General features: G+C 37.2%; 1 protein-coding gene across 1 annotated transcript; it reads right to left on the bottom strand.

The window, feature by feature from the left end:
- Positions 1-3,718: 3,718 nt before the first annotated feature.
- On the bottom strand, positions 3,719-11,221 carry LOC119768854 (protein TAPT1 homolog). The gene is made up of 2 exons (XM_038260313.1): positions 10,792-11,221; positions 3,719-5,734 (listed from the first exon to the last, which is right to left on the bottom strand). The coding sequence occupies exons 1-2, from the start codon at positions 11,048-11,050 to the stop codon at positions 3,966-3,968; spliced, it is 2,028 nt and encodes a 675-aa protein (XP_038116241.1). The 5' UTR covers positions 11,051-11,221; the 3' UTR covers positions 3,719-3,965.
- Positions 11,222-16,563: the final 5,342 nt, after the last annotated feature.

Raw genomic sequence — 16,563 nt, forward strand, 5'->3', positions numbered from 1 at the left:
GTAAAATAATCCGTATACAGTGAGTCAAATATTTGTCCGCTGAGAATTTCTGTACCGTCCTGGGATAGAATGTTTTGCTTGGGGAATTTGAAAATTTCAAATTTCAGACTGGGGACTCGCAATCGGGCTGTAGTGAACGAAATTGGATGCTATAAATTGCACGAGGTGGGTTTTTTTGTCCTCTATCTGACCACCACAAAATTTCCCCCCGAGGGGTTATACCGGTTCCGGGACAATCCGGATCGTTTAACGGTATTGTTCCGAAACAGTATTTTTGGTCGAAAAATGTCAATAAAAAAGACCTACCTGTACCTTTATTTTTCTGAATAGTCCTGTAGTCCCGTTATTATATTTATTGAAACTACAAAATTGGCGAACACACCAAATCGATCGGAAAATTCCTTGAAATTTTATAGAGTTTCGAAAATTTACGTACCATTTTTGTATGGACAGTAGGGTGACAAGAAAAATTGTAAGTTTGAAAAATCTCAAGAGATACGCTTGATTCTTTATGTAAAAACAAGCCTTACCCGACAAACTTCGTTCTGCCTTTTTTTTTCGTTTGTTGACGTTTTTAACTTTTTTGCTTATTCAGCCTCCTGTGATCAAAATTTTATTTTACGTAACTTTTCCCATAAAATCTGCAGATTTTCAGGAATCGGTTCCAGAGTGACCAAAGTTGTAGCTTTTTGACGTAAGAACCTTCCTTGGACTTATATGAACCCAACGCAAAACCCAGTCAAATCAATCCGAATTCTGAAACGGAATCTAATTAGAATCGTATACAAATTCCGTTTCAAACGCAACAACCGGTTCCGTGTTCGAACCGGTTGTTGTGTTTGAAACAGAATTTGTGTACGATTCTAATTAGATTCCGTTTCAGAATTCGGATTGATTTGACAGGGAAAGAGCACCTCGATCCGACGTTCCGTGTTGAATTGATTCGCGTTCGAACAAAACCGTCGAAATTTCGTTTCAGAATTCGGATTGAGTTAACTGGGAATAACTGCAAAACATTTTGGAAAATTTTACGAATGTTTCATGTTTTAACATTGAAAATTGGACCATTAGTTGCTGAGATATCGATATTAGAAAATGGTGGGTTGTTTGGGTGAGACTTGGAAAACTTAAATTTTCATGTTTCTTTTTCTTTAAGCAGCTGTATCTCAGCAACCAGAGGTCCAATCTTCGATGTCTCTTAGACAATTTCATAGCAAGTTTTCTGGACTTAAAAAAAACTTATTTTTAAAAATGGTTACTCATGGTCACTATTTTTAAAAATCGAAAAACTGCAAATATTTCGCTAAAATCAAACTTTCGGTGGCTCTTTCTTGAAAACGGAGCCCTTTATCAATAAATCTGTCAAGTACTTTTCGATTGCAAATTTAATTTCACATAAAAAATTGAGATAATTTTTTTGTGTAAAATTTCATTTTTTTCCAAAAATCACTATTTTTTAAATTTATAACTTAGCGGCAGATTTTTCGACCATAGGACTTCTCTATGGTTCAAAAATCTCGAAAATCAAAGAAATACGTATTTTGGGAGGTTGAGTTTTTGTGAAAACGTTACTTAATCCACCTTTAGGTGGTTGGTGCCTTCCTCTCATTTATAGAGTGATTACAATCCCCTAAAGTGTCAACATGGTTTATGGATCTCCACTAACGTGATCGCAGCACCTAAGAGGTCCTAATAAAAATAAGTGACGAGTAAAAAAAATAGACTTCCTACAGACTTTTTGTTAAGATTATACAGACACCGCCTTTCAGGAAAATGGCATCCCTCTACAAGGCTTTTTTCGTGGCGATTAGACGGGACCATTTGAGGTTATGTAAATTCAGACCATTTTTTAAACTGCTTGTAATTATAGATAGGTAAGTCAGATCTTGAAAATTCTTACTCCACCTAAAAGGTCTTCTCATATGCTTTCTAAAAATATAAAACATGTGAGGGTTTCATGAAAAAAACACCCTTTTTACCATAATTTTAATTTAATATGAAACTGTTTTTTTAACATAACATTTTAAATACATGATAAAACTGCATGAATCTAAATAGCAACTTAGGGGACGTTAAGACGGATCGATTAAAACCATTCCGGCCAAAATCGGTTGAGCCTGTGACGAGATATTCCAGTGACATTGATTTGGTGCACATGTCTACATACAGCCAAACACACAGACATTTGCTCAGCTGGTGATTCTGAGTCGAAATGTACAAATGAAGGTAGGTCTAGGAGGTCTAATTAAAAAGTTCATTTTCCGAATGATTTTATAGCCTTTCCTCAGTAAGGTGAGGAAGGCAAAAATGGTAATTTAAAATCGGCATTTTTTTCCGTGCACCTATTTTTTTCTAATAGTCCTCAACAATACCTACAACTTTGCCGAAGACGCCAAATTGAGCATGAGCATGAGCATGAGCATGGTTGACTGCCAATGAGCTGCTACTCCGTTATTGACAGATCAGCTGAAGTTAAACAATGAATCAAAAATGATCAGTGTGAGCTAAACATCCGTTCACTGTTTAACCTCTGAAGATCTCTACTTTATTAGTCAATACCGGCGCCCTCCCAAGAAGCCTGCAGTTCAACGAAAGGGAGGGATGTTAGTCCGATAGTTGAAGTTGCAGACTCATCAAGCACATAGTTTTTCGCTATATACTTGTTGATACTTGAGACCGCTTGAGACCGTTAAATCCACAGCATCTCCTTCAAGCATCACGTGATTAATTTTTTTGGGTTAGTAGGATAAGGTATTGGCTTTCGATGCCTCCCGAGCTACGACGCTATGGGGAGGACTTTCATAACAGACCCGTCGGCGAGCCTTCCGAGCAACGATGCTATGGGAAGGTCTGTGTGTGAGTGACTTTGTGTGTTAACCAGAAAGTTATTTTGCTCCATTATTAACTCAACGATCCAAATTGTCAGTGCGTCTTTCGTTCATTATATAGAAATGGCTTTTTCACCGCAAAAAAAACTAAAACCTTATTCGAAAAATTTAAACACAATCCACCCGACGCCGTGCCTTTCGATCAACGATGATATAGGAAGGGCTTTGAAAATCACAAAAGAAATCACTTTTCACTCCGAATATTTTTTACGACCACGCGCTCCCTTTGTCAATTATGCACTGATGACGCTGCATTTTCAGAGGGTCTTTGCCGAAGACGCCAAATCGATAAGAAAATTCACTCAAAAGTTACAGACTTTCGAATATTTACATATTTTTTCAAATATTACGTATTTTGTTTGGACAGCTGCCTAAATTGTATGGAGACTTGTATGGGTGAACCAATGACACAAAACAGTTTTTTTGGTCATAGGCCCCCACAAAATTTGAGCCTAATAAAAAAAAAACAAAAATTAAAAATTGTTGGAATCGGCCGATTTTGTAGAGAATTGCTCTATAATCAATTGCGGACTATTTCGAATAGACTTGGAGCGACAATGCACAATCAGGTCGAGCAAGCTCGAGCCGATCAGAAGGAGAGAAGGCTTGTAGAAGAGAAAGTTTTCAGTATCGATTGGTTTGATAGTGACAAACGGTAGAAATACATCAGATATGCGCCACGTCTGATTTGTGCTCGCGAGTGAACGGGAGGATTTTGTGTTATCAGAACATTTCTTGCCCCACTTTCCTCTTTTATCGAATTTCGAAAATGCATTACCATGTATCTCAGATATTTTCTTTTTAGTTTATTTGAAATCAAAGTTCTCTTCCACGATTAGCGTCAATAAGCAAATCTTTGATTTATTATTTACAAAAAAATAGATAACATTAAAAACCAATGCTTATTCTACAGGCTAATTCGGTACGAGAGTACTGCTGCTTTTTCATCGACGAAAACAAATCGAAACGCAGCCTTCGAAGCAAGTGTGAAACCGCAAAACGAAAAACAATACAAAACAATGTGCCAGCCTTTGGTGTGCTTCTCTAGTCTTCTAAACTCCCCTCTCCCGCCACCTCTCACGTCCCCCCTCCTCCCCCTCGTTCCGGATCCAGCTGAATCGACGGCTCCGACTCGGACCGCTTGTGCGTTCGATGGTGCAGTCCCTGGTACGACGCAAAGCTATCCCCTTCACCGGACGAGGACGCATCCCCGGCGCCACCACCGCCAGCGCCACCCGCCTCCTGCTGCAAATCCGGCACGCTCCGGGCTAGATTTTCGTCCTGCCGTCCGTTGTCCTCGGGAGACGAACCGACGCCGTTCAGGAACTTGTCGTTCAACTTGACGTCGTCCAGATCTACGTCACTGTTGGAGAAGAGGGCGGTGGCGCCGAGAGCGGACGGTTCCCGGATGACGCTGTCCTCGTCGTCGTCCGCGCTGGACGGGGTTTTGATTTGAGGGATTGTGACGCACTCGACGGTTTGCGATCGCTGGATGGGGGTGGCCAGGGTGGGTGCGTGGTGGATTGGGGAGGTCGCAATGTCGGAGGTTAGTTTGGAGGCGCTTCGTTGGATGGGTGTTGAAGTGGCGGGGCCGCTGTTTTGTTGGCTGTTGAGTAGGTTCTTCTCGTCCTGGTGCTTCTTCATGAGGTCGCACGCCTTGCCGAGGGTGCACACGGTGTTGAGGACGCGGCAGGAGAGAAGGACTCCGTAAGCTAAGATGAAGAGTACGATTGAGGCAGCATTGTCGAACGAGAGAGCGTGGTAGAGGGCTTTCACGAGGACGACTCCGAGCGGGAACGGGATGAAGCCCATTCGGCGAGCGACCAGGTCCGAGTGGTCGGAGAAGGCGTGCTTTTGGCGGGTTTGGGTCATGTCGTACGCCAAACTGGTCGTATACTCTCGGTACACGTCGACGGGGATTTCGTTGAACCGCGTAATGAACGCATGCTTAATCCAGTCCACAAACAGTTCCACCAACATTACGTACATACAATCCGGGATCATCACGAAGAACTGTTCCGATTTCCAACTGAACTCCTTCATCGTTTGAATCAGCACAATCAACATCAGGATCGTCAGGTGGAATCGCTCCCTCACGTCGCTACAACTCAACTGGAACAAATTATTCTTGTCAAACTTCTTAAACACACTGCCCTTCAACTCCACAAAGTTGTTCGACATCATGATCGTCAGCAGGCCCTTGTTATTCGAGTTGATCGCCACGTTCAACGACGTCGCCTGGAACATCACCAAGGCACTGTGAATCGTAACGTAGATGATGGCAAACAGCAAGTGCGGAATCGTCCCCAAATGCTGCTTCTTGCTGTCCTTCGGCTCGGTCGCCGTCCAAAACAGCGCATCGATCGTGTCCTGCCCAAAAGCCGACAGCAGCCGATCCCCCACCTCCAGCATATTGTAAAAGATGTACAGCTTGATGATCGACTGACTCTTGATCAAATGGTACAGCATGTTCGTGTCCACGTAAAACATCGCCCAGCTGCAAACGATCCAAATGGTAGCCTTCAGCAAGTCACAAATCTCCGCCGGCGTCAGCAGCCGCCGCTGGCTTGGTCTCCGCCGGCCCAAGCACCGCGCCAGAGGACGCGTCACCAGTGCCCACAGTGCCATCACGAACCGAATCGGCAGAAACGTGTAGATGTACAGAAACGAGTCCGCACACTGCAGCACTCCGTACGCCATGAAGCCCTCCAGCTCGCGCGGGATCTTCATGAACGAGTAGATCTTTTCGCGCCGTGCCGAGTAACGCTCCTCGTCGTGCTCCAGCACGTACCCACGGGTCAGCTCGATGCGGAAGAAGTCGTACAGGCTGCTCTTGCTGGGAGGGTCTGGAAAGAAATTTGTCAATAAACGTAAAATTTGTAAAATTTGTAAAATTTGTAAAATTTGTAAAATTTGTAAAATTTGTAAAATTTGTAAAATTTGTAAAATTTGTAAAATTTGTAAAATTTGTAAAATTTGTAAAATTTGTAAAATTTGTAAAATTTGTAAAATTTGTAAAATTTGTAAAATTTGTAAAATTTGCAAAAATTTGTAAAATTGTAAAATTTGTAAAATTTATAAAATTTGTAAAATTTGTAAAATTTGTAAAATTTGTAAAATTTGTAAAATTTGTAAAATTTGTAAAATTTGTAAAATTTGTAAAATTTGTAAAATTTGTAAAATTTGTAAAATTTGTAAAATTTGTAAAATTTGTAAAATTTGTAAAATTTGTAAAATTTGTAAAATTTGTAAAATTTGTAAAATTTGTAAAATTTGTAAAATTTGTAAAATTTGTAAAATTTGTAAAATTTGTAAAATTTAAAAAATTTGTAAAATTTGTAAAATTTGTAAAATTTGTAAAATTTGTAAAATTTGTAAAATTTGTAAAATTTGTAAAATTTGTAAAATTTGTAAAATTTGTAAAATTTGTAAAATTTGTAAAATTTGTAAAATTTGTAAAATTTGTAAAATTTGTAAAATTTGTAAAATTTGTAAAATTTGTAAAATTTGTTATATTTGTAAAATTTGTTATATTTGTAAAATTTGTAAAATTTGTAAAATTTGTAAAATTTGTAAAATTTGTAAAATTTGTAAAATTTGTAAAATTTGTAAAATTTGTAAAATTTGTAAAATTTGTAAAATTTGTAAAATTTGTAAAATTTGTAAAATTTGTAAAATTTGTAAAATTTGTAAAATTTGTAAAATTTGTAAAGCTCGTAATATTTGTAAAATTGGTAACATTCGTGGAATTTCGTAAAAATTGGAAAATTTTAAAAATTCATAAAATTAATAAATTAATAAAAATTGTACAATTCGAATAATTTGTAAAATTTGTCAAGTTCGTAAAATTTTAAATATTTGCAAAACTCTTTAAATTTGGAAAAAATTGTTAAAGTTGTAAAATTCGTAGAATTCAAAAAAATCGTAAAATTCCAAAATTCGAAAAAAATATTAAAACACTGAAAGTTGGTAAATATTGTACAATTAGTAAAACTCGTAAAATTAGTAAAATTCATAAAAAAAATTATAATCAGTAAAATTCGTCAATCGAGTAAAATTCTCAAAATTTGTATAAATCATAAAATTCGTCAAATTTGCTATTTAAAAAAAATCCGCTTCGTAAAATTCGTAAAACTCGTAAATTTATAAAATTCGATAAGTTTGTAAAATTTTTAAATTAGTTAAATTTGTAAATTTCGAAGAATTCGCAAATTAATAAAGTTCGTTAATTCAGAAAATTAATTTTAATTTTCAAAATTCGTAAAATTAGCAAAATTTATAAAAAATGTAAAATTTGTAAAACTGCAAAAAAAATTTTTTAAAAAAACTTCCAATTCGTAAACTGCCGTTCTACGCATAATTGTCCCATGTCATTTTTAGACGATTTTGACTTTTTGACATTTTTTAGTTTAGTTTGTCGTATACTTTTAGAAAAACACATAAAATCTAGTACTGTTTGTCCCATCGTTACACTTCTACGCATAATTGTCCCACCAAGTATTTTCTCTCATAGAATCATTAGTTTAACGAAGCATTATGCCTTGTTTACCTATTGTATAGCAAGAGGATCATAAATAGGAGTGATAAACTACTAACTGGGGCGATTAGGGACACATTGGATGGATAGGAACCCACGGGACAATTATGCGTAGAAACACAGAGATCGGTCGAAAAATTTCAATAGCGTTTTTCTCAGTTGCACTTTTTTGAACATGGGACCATTATGCGTAGAACGGCAGTAAAGTTCGTAAAATTCGCAAAATTCATTCAATTCGTATAAGTTGTAAAATTCGTAAAACTCTTATATTCGCAAAATTCATAAAAATCGAAAAAAAATAAAATTCGTAAAACTCGTAAAATTCGTAAAATCCATTAAGTCCGTAAAATTAGTAAATTTCGTAAAAATTCATCATAAAAATCTTAAAATTCGTAAAATTTGTAAAATTCGTAAAATTTGTCAAATTCGTAAAATTTGTAAAATTCGTAAAATTTGTAAAATTTGTTGAACCCGTAATATTCGTTAATTTGAAAACATTAATTAAATTCGTGACATTTGTAAAATTCGTTGAATTCGTAAAATTCGTAGAATTCATGAAATTCTTTGATATAAAAAATCGTTAAAATTAGTAAAATTATTAAAATTCGTATTAAATTTCGTAGAATTCAAAAAGTTAGTAACATTCGAAAAATTGGTAAAATTTGTACAATTAGTAAAATTTGTAACATTCGTGAAGCTCGTAAAATTCGCAAAATTTGAAAAAATCATAACAATCCTACAATAATAATAATTTAACAAATTCGTAAAATTTACAGAACTCGTAATAGTCGTAAATTTCATGAAATTTGAAAAAAATTGTAAAATTCGTAAAATTAATAGAATTTGTAAAATTCGTAGAATCAGTAAAATTCGTAAAGTTCGAAAAAATATTGAAATTCGTCAAATTTGCTAAATTTTGACCAATTCGTAAAATTCGCAAAAATCGTAAATTCATAAAATTCTTAAAATACGATAAGGCTGGTACAAATTTTATTTTAAGTTTTGTCCCCCTTCAAAGTTGGCTCAAAAAATCAGGGGGCAAAAAAAATATTTTTTCAAAAAACTCTAATATTTCAATGAAAATTTAAGTGCAATCAGTTGAAATTAATTTTGAATGCATTTCCCTGCGCTTAGAATCATTTTTAGCATGTTTCGGTTGATTTAAAAATCATTTGAATTTTTGAAAATTTTCGATGTTTATTATCGCAAAAAGTTTTTTTTCGCAAAAATTTTGGTTTTCGTCAAATTTTACATTTTTTGAAAACTAATGCTTGCAAAACAACTGAACTAGTGTAAAATGAATTTTAAAACAAGTTTTCCGTGCAAATGTTGAAACTATGGCTTGTTATTTCATTATTTTTATTTTTTTTATTTTTTTGCCACCCCCTCGAACCCGGCCCGAGCCGAGGGACAAAAACTTTGAAAAATATTTGCATCGGCCTAAGTGCGTAAAATTTGTAAATTAGTAATGTTCGTAATTTGTTTAAAATTCGTAAATTCATAATTCGTTTTAATTTTCAAACGTCAAATTCGTTAAGTTCGTAAAACTCGTAAATTCGCAAAACTCATAAAAATCGTAAAGTTCGTAAAATTTGTAAATTCGAAAAAATCGTTAATTTCGTAAATTCGTGACATTTTTAACAAATCGTAAAATTCGTTAAATTCGTCAAACTCTATGAATTTGTTAAATTGGTAAAACTTGTCAATTTATAAAATTCTTAAAATTCGAAAAATGGATAAAAATTGTAAAATTTGTTAAATTCGTTAAATTCGTCCATTTCGTAAAATTTGTAAAATTCACCAAATTTGTTAAATTCTGGAGTTTTTTTTAAAAAAGGTCCAATAAACCAAATTTACAGTTTTTGCTTTTTGGGTGTTTTGAAACCGCTTTGAGTCAGGGGTATTAAAAAACACCCAAAAAGCAAAAACTGAAAATTTGATTTATTTTTTTTTTTTTTTTTTTTTTGGGAGGGTGATCCAGCCGCACATCGTTGATGTCGAAACCTCTAAACTGGGCCCTCGTCCTGTCACGTCCGTCAGTAGTCTTGTCGTACATTACAACTAGAATCAGATCTGCCAATGAATTAGTACACTTCGACCAAATAAACACTGACGCTGTATGGATCTGACTCTAGAATAAATGCACAGTTGAGTGTTATTCATAAGTCCAAAATGTTCATTTATTCATATAAGTCCAAATATTCATTTGCGGATAACTACCTAACTTGAATTGAATACAAGATTTAAAGCAACCTATCCAAAAGCTACTCTTATCTCAAATCCCCGACATTTTAATTATTAACCAAAAAACGTTTCTTTTAAAACCTGTCTGGCTTCTTTAAAAAAAAAAATAACTGTTGATATTTTACAAGTCGTGAATTGAAAAAGAGACGACCATTTGTTCGTCAGAATTCCAGTAGATCCTCGATTCGCAACAATGGTCGATACAATCATAATCCGACAACCGTTAGTTCAACAGATCAACGAATTTAGTCCGATATCATTTCACTATTGATTGATCGAGACTCTATGGAAATTTTGACAAATCAGAATGGTTTTTATGCAACTTGAATGAAAATCACCGATTCTGATAGAATTACTAAATTCACTATTACTAATTTTGTCCCTAAATAACTAAATGCAAAGTATAAACAGTTGATATTTATAGTTAAAATCCTAAATTCTACAAAAACTGATTTTTTAAAAACCTGTATCCTAACCTGACACCCACATTAAGATAGGGAAAAATCACATATGTAGCGGTTCATTGTACAAATGTGATATTTCCACTATCAGAGAACCTCCTTGTCTCGATGACAGCTTACCGGCCATCGATTAAGCCCTGAGACTACGCCAAAGTGGGTTCTCGCAGCATGAAGTGGTGTCCATGTGTAAAAATGGAAGCTTCAGCAATATACTGAACACTTCGATTTTAATTCCACATCGAATCAAATCATACTCTTTGCCAAACAAGCATCAAACCTATGACACTCATTATGACAAAGCCCAGGGTAAAAACTGAAAATTTGATTTATTGGACCTTTTAAAAAAAAACTCCAAAATTGGTTTAGTTCGTAAAAATCTTTTTTTTATTTGTAAAATTCTAAAAAATATTTAAGTTCGCTTAAGTGCCACCCTGGTGCGGACAACACGACCAAAACAAAAGATATTGCAGAATCCATCTTCCTCCAAGTATTTTTTTTTATTCCGTTTCCTCTGCCCAACTTTAGCTGATTTGGCTTAGTTTTCTGATCACACAAAAAAGCAACCAACGTCAAAGTAGAGAAGTCATCTCAAACAACATCTCAAAAAGAAGAAATTTTCCTATAATACCCTTTCCCTACCCACAACACCGTTTCTTCTCACCTTTTGCTTCCGCCGCCGTCCCTGCAGTCGTTCCACCAATTTCTCCGTTCCTCGATCCGGTAAGATTGCCCCGCCGCGATTGATCGTCCTCCGCAAATATGTCCTCAACGCGACTGGTGCTGCCGCTGCCGCCACCGGAACCGGTGCCCTCCATCCCTGCGAAGCCGTACTGAAGAGCCAAATCACCACGAAATCGGAGCTTTTTCTGTTGCTGCTGGAAGGACGACGAAAAACTGTCCTCTCGCGATCGATGGGCCATGCTGGGTAACCGGGAAGGGTTGCTGCATAGTACGGGGGTGCGCACGGAAGTGGTTTCGGGGATTTTGACAAGTTTTTGGGCTGAGGAAAACTTTTTCGTTCGCACAAACAACAAAAAATACGACTTGACCGCAAGTTGACTGATTTTGCAAGTTTGTTGACAGATATCGTCAGCAAGAATGACAAAAGGGCTAATTTCACTCCGGCTGTTAAGGGGATCATTCCTATGTGACGTATGGAAATATTAAGCATTAGCATTAGCAACATAAATAAATGATAATTTTTCATGGAAACCCAAAAAATGACCAAAACTAGATTTTTCGATACTTTGGCTCAATTCTGAGGGCAGATTCAGATTCAGCGGGCAAAATTACATGGAAAAACATGTATTTGAACAATTTTCGAATTTCGTTATGGTGGTCCCATAAGGTTTTCCCTTGAAAATTAGACTTTTTCAAATGAAGATATCTCGAGTTTAAAGAAAAACACTTCTGAGATTTTTTCAGCGTTTGTAGCATAGACTAATAAAAGACTACACAGTGGGCTCTGAACCATGACTCAACCTTTTTATGACCCCTCGGCACGACCGGTTCACTGTAAAAAATGATAGATCGAAATGTTATCAACTGGCAGCTCTGACTTGGACATGACATTTCGCGCAATGTAATTGTTTATGTTTTTGTTTTGATTCAAACGGAACAAGTTCCGGATGAGGAAGGTGATTACTAGAGTGAACCATCGTCAGGGGGAATCTCGAGGGTGGTCGAATTTCTAGCGATTCACATTCCGCGTGTCTGCTGAGAGATGGACGCGCCTACGCTAGGAGGTCATTCCGCGATTCGAATGGCAACTGGGCCTCACCATCGAGGGCAACAAGCAGCTCTCGATCGATTTCGGACTTCTAATCGTCATTCTCCCAGAAAACGATCATGTGAACACCGTCGGGTTTGCCAAGCAAAGCCGGCGTATCTAGACGCGGGCCGCCTCCGGTTAGTACCGCTAGGGCAAAACCGACCTCCACCAACCCGTAATCTTCACCCTGAGAGGCTAGAAAGTCATTAGAGACGCTATCTAGACCTCGACGTACTGCACCTACTTTAAAAACCTCAACACGGCCAAGATCTTTGCCATTAACTGCCAACTTGGCATTCCCAACCTCAGAGTTAACGTCGTCAAACAAAAATTCCGGAACCGAAACCCGAAACAAAAACGCGGTTACTTTATATCAGCGCAGCGGCGTGGAGAAGTAGGTGGCCTTGAAAATATCCGAGCGGACGTACGCACTCTCGATCACGTTCTTTTCGCCGTTCATGGCACGGTACAGGGCGAGGGCAAAACGAGTCCGGCGTAGGCCATCGAGAGCATGGCGGAACCGGCATCGGCCTCCTGAATATATTCGGCAATCTTATCCCGGGGAAGCTCTGGGATGCACTGAGATGATATTTTCCCCGGAATGACCTCTAGTAAATCCCGCTCTTTCACCAAAGAAATATTACATATTGCACAGCTGATTGACTTTTTCGCAGCCTGCTGCCTTGATTACAAAGCAAAACAAAAACAAACAAGATGCGCGGGTAAATCAGCACAAAACGAAATCGAAAAAGTCAGCGCTGCCAGGTCGATCTGTCATACGAGGGGCTAGCCGATGCGGTTCACCGTGGTACCCGCGGTTCACAGCTTATGAGTCATACTTTTTGGAAAATTTTGTTCGAAGTGTTTAGTCTTTAATTAGTCTATGGTTTGTAGTGCTAGATCTCTTCTTTCAAATGCAGCCTAGTGCTTAAAATTTGGCTTGCGCCTTTTGGAGATATTTAAGTTTTAAATTTGCTTCTTTTTTACCTTAAAATGGCTGTAACTTTAGACTCTTAAGTCCAAATTAACATGTCAACTAATAAAAATGTTCGTTTTTTAGAGCTCTAAAAGTGCTCTGAACAACACTTTTCTCTAAAACTTAACCCTGAATTGCCACGTTCAAAAAACTGATTTTTGAAGGTTTGCTCAGATGCTTTCTATAAATTTGGTCATAGAAGGCGTAGATTACGAGATAAAATTTGTGTGTCTTCGACAAAGTTGCTTGAATTGGCAAGCCCAACAACTTTTTAGGAGACACAAAAAAATCTCAAAAATATTCCTGTAAAGTTAGATTTTCAAAATCACCCTAATCGTGAACCACCCTAATTTTCAACCAAACCAAAAGTTGCCCCTTTCCATTTGCAACAACTCTTCTGAAGACACCAAAGCTCCAAAACTTAACCATTTTTCGGAAAATACATTTTCCACTTAATTTTGCGATCTGGACCACTGTGCAATGAGGGAATGCTATAAAATCACTCGAAAAATGAACTTCTTTATTCGACCTCGTAGAACCACCTTCACGTATACCTTTCGACTCAGAATCAAATTCTGAACAAATGTCTGTGCGTGTGTATGTCTGTAATTCCGTGCACCGAAAAATATGAACACGATTATCTCCGGACTGGCTGAACCGATTTGGACCGTTTTGGTCTAATTCGATCCGTCTTGGGGTCCCACAAGACGTCGTCGACAAGACCCTAGTTCATATTGTGAAGTTAAGAAAAGTACTTCAAAAAATTTGCTATAAAAACGATTTCAGCTAACATTGAAAGATTGTAAAAAGTGTGGTTTTTGTAAGAATACTCGCCATGGTATATATTTTTAGAATGGTATTTGAAAGGCCTTTCCAACGCGTCAAAAATTTTTATGATCTGACAACCCTATGAAAAGTTATAGTGTTATTTATACACTTTTTGAGGCCGAATTTCAAATATTTTGATGAAAAAGTTGTCCGGATCTATCATGCGACCCATCGTTGGATAGGTAATCAAAAGACTTTTCAAACGATCTTAAAAGATTAAAGATCTGACTCCCCTTTATTGAGTTATAAGTACTTTAGTATTTTTAATACACTTTTTTGAGGCCGGATCTCAGATATTTTGGTAAAAATAAGTGTTATTCCTGTGTTCCTGTTTTCCGTTTCGTTTTTCAACAAACTTTATTTCCATCCATTGAGATAAATGTATTAGTCACAGCTGTAAGGATCCCCCAAAACTCTGTACTGCACATGTAAAAAAACTATTGGTAAACGAAAACTAAAGAAATAAACAGAATTGAATTGAATAAGTGTTATTTATACACTTTTTTGAGGCTGTGTAGTGTATTCACTTTATGCATGCGAGGAAGGCACCAACCATCTAAAGGTGGATTAAGTAACGTTTTTTTAATAGCAACACTGAAGCAACGAAAAAATACTTTAACACTAAACGAAACCTACTTTTAAAACAAAAAGTTTGAAAAATGGCTGAGGCAAGGTTTAGATATTCCCAAAACTATTGCGTGTATTCCCGAAAAAGACACGCGGCAAACCAGCTTCGAAACGACGCGCTGCACTATCGGAAATGCGCGCTGTCCAGGCCCCTGTGATGACGGCCATTTTCTTGAAACCAAAACTTCTGACGCTGAAGAGAAGATAAAGAAGAAAACAAAAAAAACGCATCTGTCAAATTCCTCAAATTGTATCAACAAACCGAACCGCGTGTTTCGATCCACTCTGATTTTTGTTCAAATGACAACATAACAAGAATTTCGGCTAAAAAGAGGACAATTTCAAGTACGGGTTCCCTCAAAGCCAATCCGTCAGCGAATCTGGATCGAAACAACCGTCATCAGCCTCAGCCAGTGGTGCAGGTCGAGCAGGTTGAGGTTTTACATTTCAAAAAACCATTCAGAGTGCTCCATCTTAAACGAACCACCGTTTTCCGGACCACGACGGACATTTGGTGGTAGCTGCGACACTTCCGTCACTCAATAATTACGCAAATATGAACACAAGAACACATTTTTTTTCGCCACGCTGCTGCAAACAATTTTCCATTTTAAATAAAGTTTGACCGTTTTGACGTTGCTAGATGTAAACAGTAGGCCTCACCTACCAATACATCAGCAGGCGATTTCAGATAGGGGCTACTCACAAACACTAATGCGGGGGCTAGTTTTCAGACAGGGGCTACTCACTAATACTATTGCAAGATTATGGTGATGGGCGAGTAGAGTATCCCTTTAAGCGGTATACGCACTTCGGAAGAAACCGGTCAAGAAAAAAATCAAATGGGCAGCAGCGGCAGCTAAAGCAAGCCAGAGAGGGTGAAGAAAATCCCCAAGAAATCACTCCCTCTCCTTTGTTCTGCTGTTCGTAAAACCATTTCTTGACCCCTTTCCTTCCGATCAGCGTACTAGCCTTTACTCTGACACCACCCCCCTGGCGCTGTCAGATCCCATACTGCGCGTTTTGTTTTTGTTGATCTTCTTGTTCGAATCTCTTGGCATTGTTGCCGGGTGTGTTTTTTACTGCACCAAAAGTGCAGAAAATCGCTGGCAACAATGTCTGCGGATCATTCTGAAATGCCGCGCGGCGTGTACCTTTGAGAGAAACGGACAATAATGATTGCAAAACAACTAAGCTGGTGTAAAATGCATTTTCAAACACTTTTTTTTCAAATGTCAATACCGTCACATGTGAGGGAAATATAATCATTTCTAGACTACTTAGCGGTTTTGTCTGAATGATTCTGGATAATCAGGAATATTCCTTGAAATAATTTCAAGGAATATTATATTCACAAAAAACAAGTCCATCAATCAGTTGAGCACGAGGTTGACCAGCTTCTTGTGTTCATTTCTGTTAATTGATTCCATTTACAAGATTTAAAAAAACCCTTGTGTATTCTAATTTAACGAGAATGCACCACCCATTTTTCTTTTATCGGCAGATTTATTTTACCTTTCAGTGCTTTTTTGTGTCTGCTTAGTGCTGCCATTTGTGACGACATTTTAAGCGAATACTCACAAAAAGTGGCAGTTTTAGAGAAAGTTTCCTGGCATCACTGGCGCACTCTTACACACGCTGCTGGTGGTGTTGGTGGCCAGAATTTGTTCTTTATTTATTTGCCTTCGCTTCTCGCTTCAGCCTTCGTTTAGAATATATAGGCATTACGTCAAGTGACTCAGTGCGTAATTAATAATTTGTTGTTTTCTTGGTTACGATAGCCTGTTAGTATAAACTGTGCGTTTTTTGTTTTATTTATTGCACTTGTTAATTAATTACATGTTTTGGGACTTCTTAACAAGTGAGCTCCTAGGAACTATAACATGTGCAAAATAACATGTTAAACTGTTGACTTCTCCTCGCGTATGTGCATTCAAAGTGATGAGAAATGATGTCGCAAAATATATATTTTGACCAAAAGTGCATTCAATTTGATCTTGTTTGCCAGCAAATGGCATACATTTGTATGCTTACTTGAGGCGGTGCTGTTGCTTGTAAGTTTATAGCCTGAATTGTTTTTTTTAGCTTTAATAGAGATTAGAATATATGTATAGGGGAGCGTTCTTTTATTACGTAACGCAGTAGGGGGAGGGGGTCGAAGGCCGTGTTACGCTCCATAATTTTTTTTAAAAATTTGTATGAACATTTTGTTACGAGGGGGGGGGGAGGGG

The sequence above is a fragment of the Culex quinquefasciatus genome, chromosome 3 (assembly GCF_015732765.1).
Source record: "Culex quinquefasciatus strain JHB chromosome 3, VPISU_Cqui_1.0_pri_paternal, whole genome shotgun sequence".
NCBI lineage: Eukaryota > Metazoa > Arthropoda > Insecta > Diptera > Culicidae > Culex > Culex quinquefasciatus.

Bases quoted from the DNA above. Each gene is read 5' to 3' on its own strand.
- LOC119768854 (XM_038260313.1), bottom strand. From the start codon at position 11,050: ATGGCCCATCGATCGCGAGAGGACAGTTTTTCGTCGTCCTTCCAGCAG. The intron at 5,735-10,791 runs GTGAGAAGAAAC...ATTTCTTTCCAG, and splicing joins GACGGCGGCGGAAGCAAAAG to ACCCTCCCAGCAAGAGCAGC.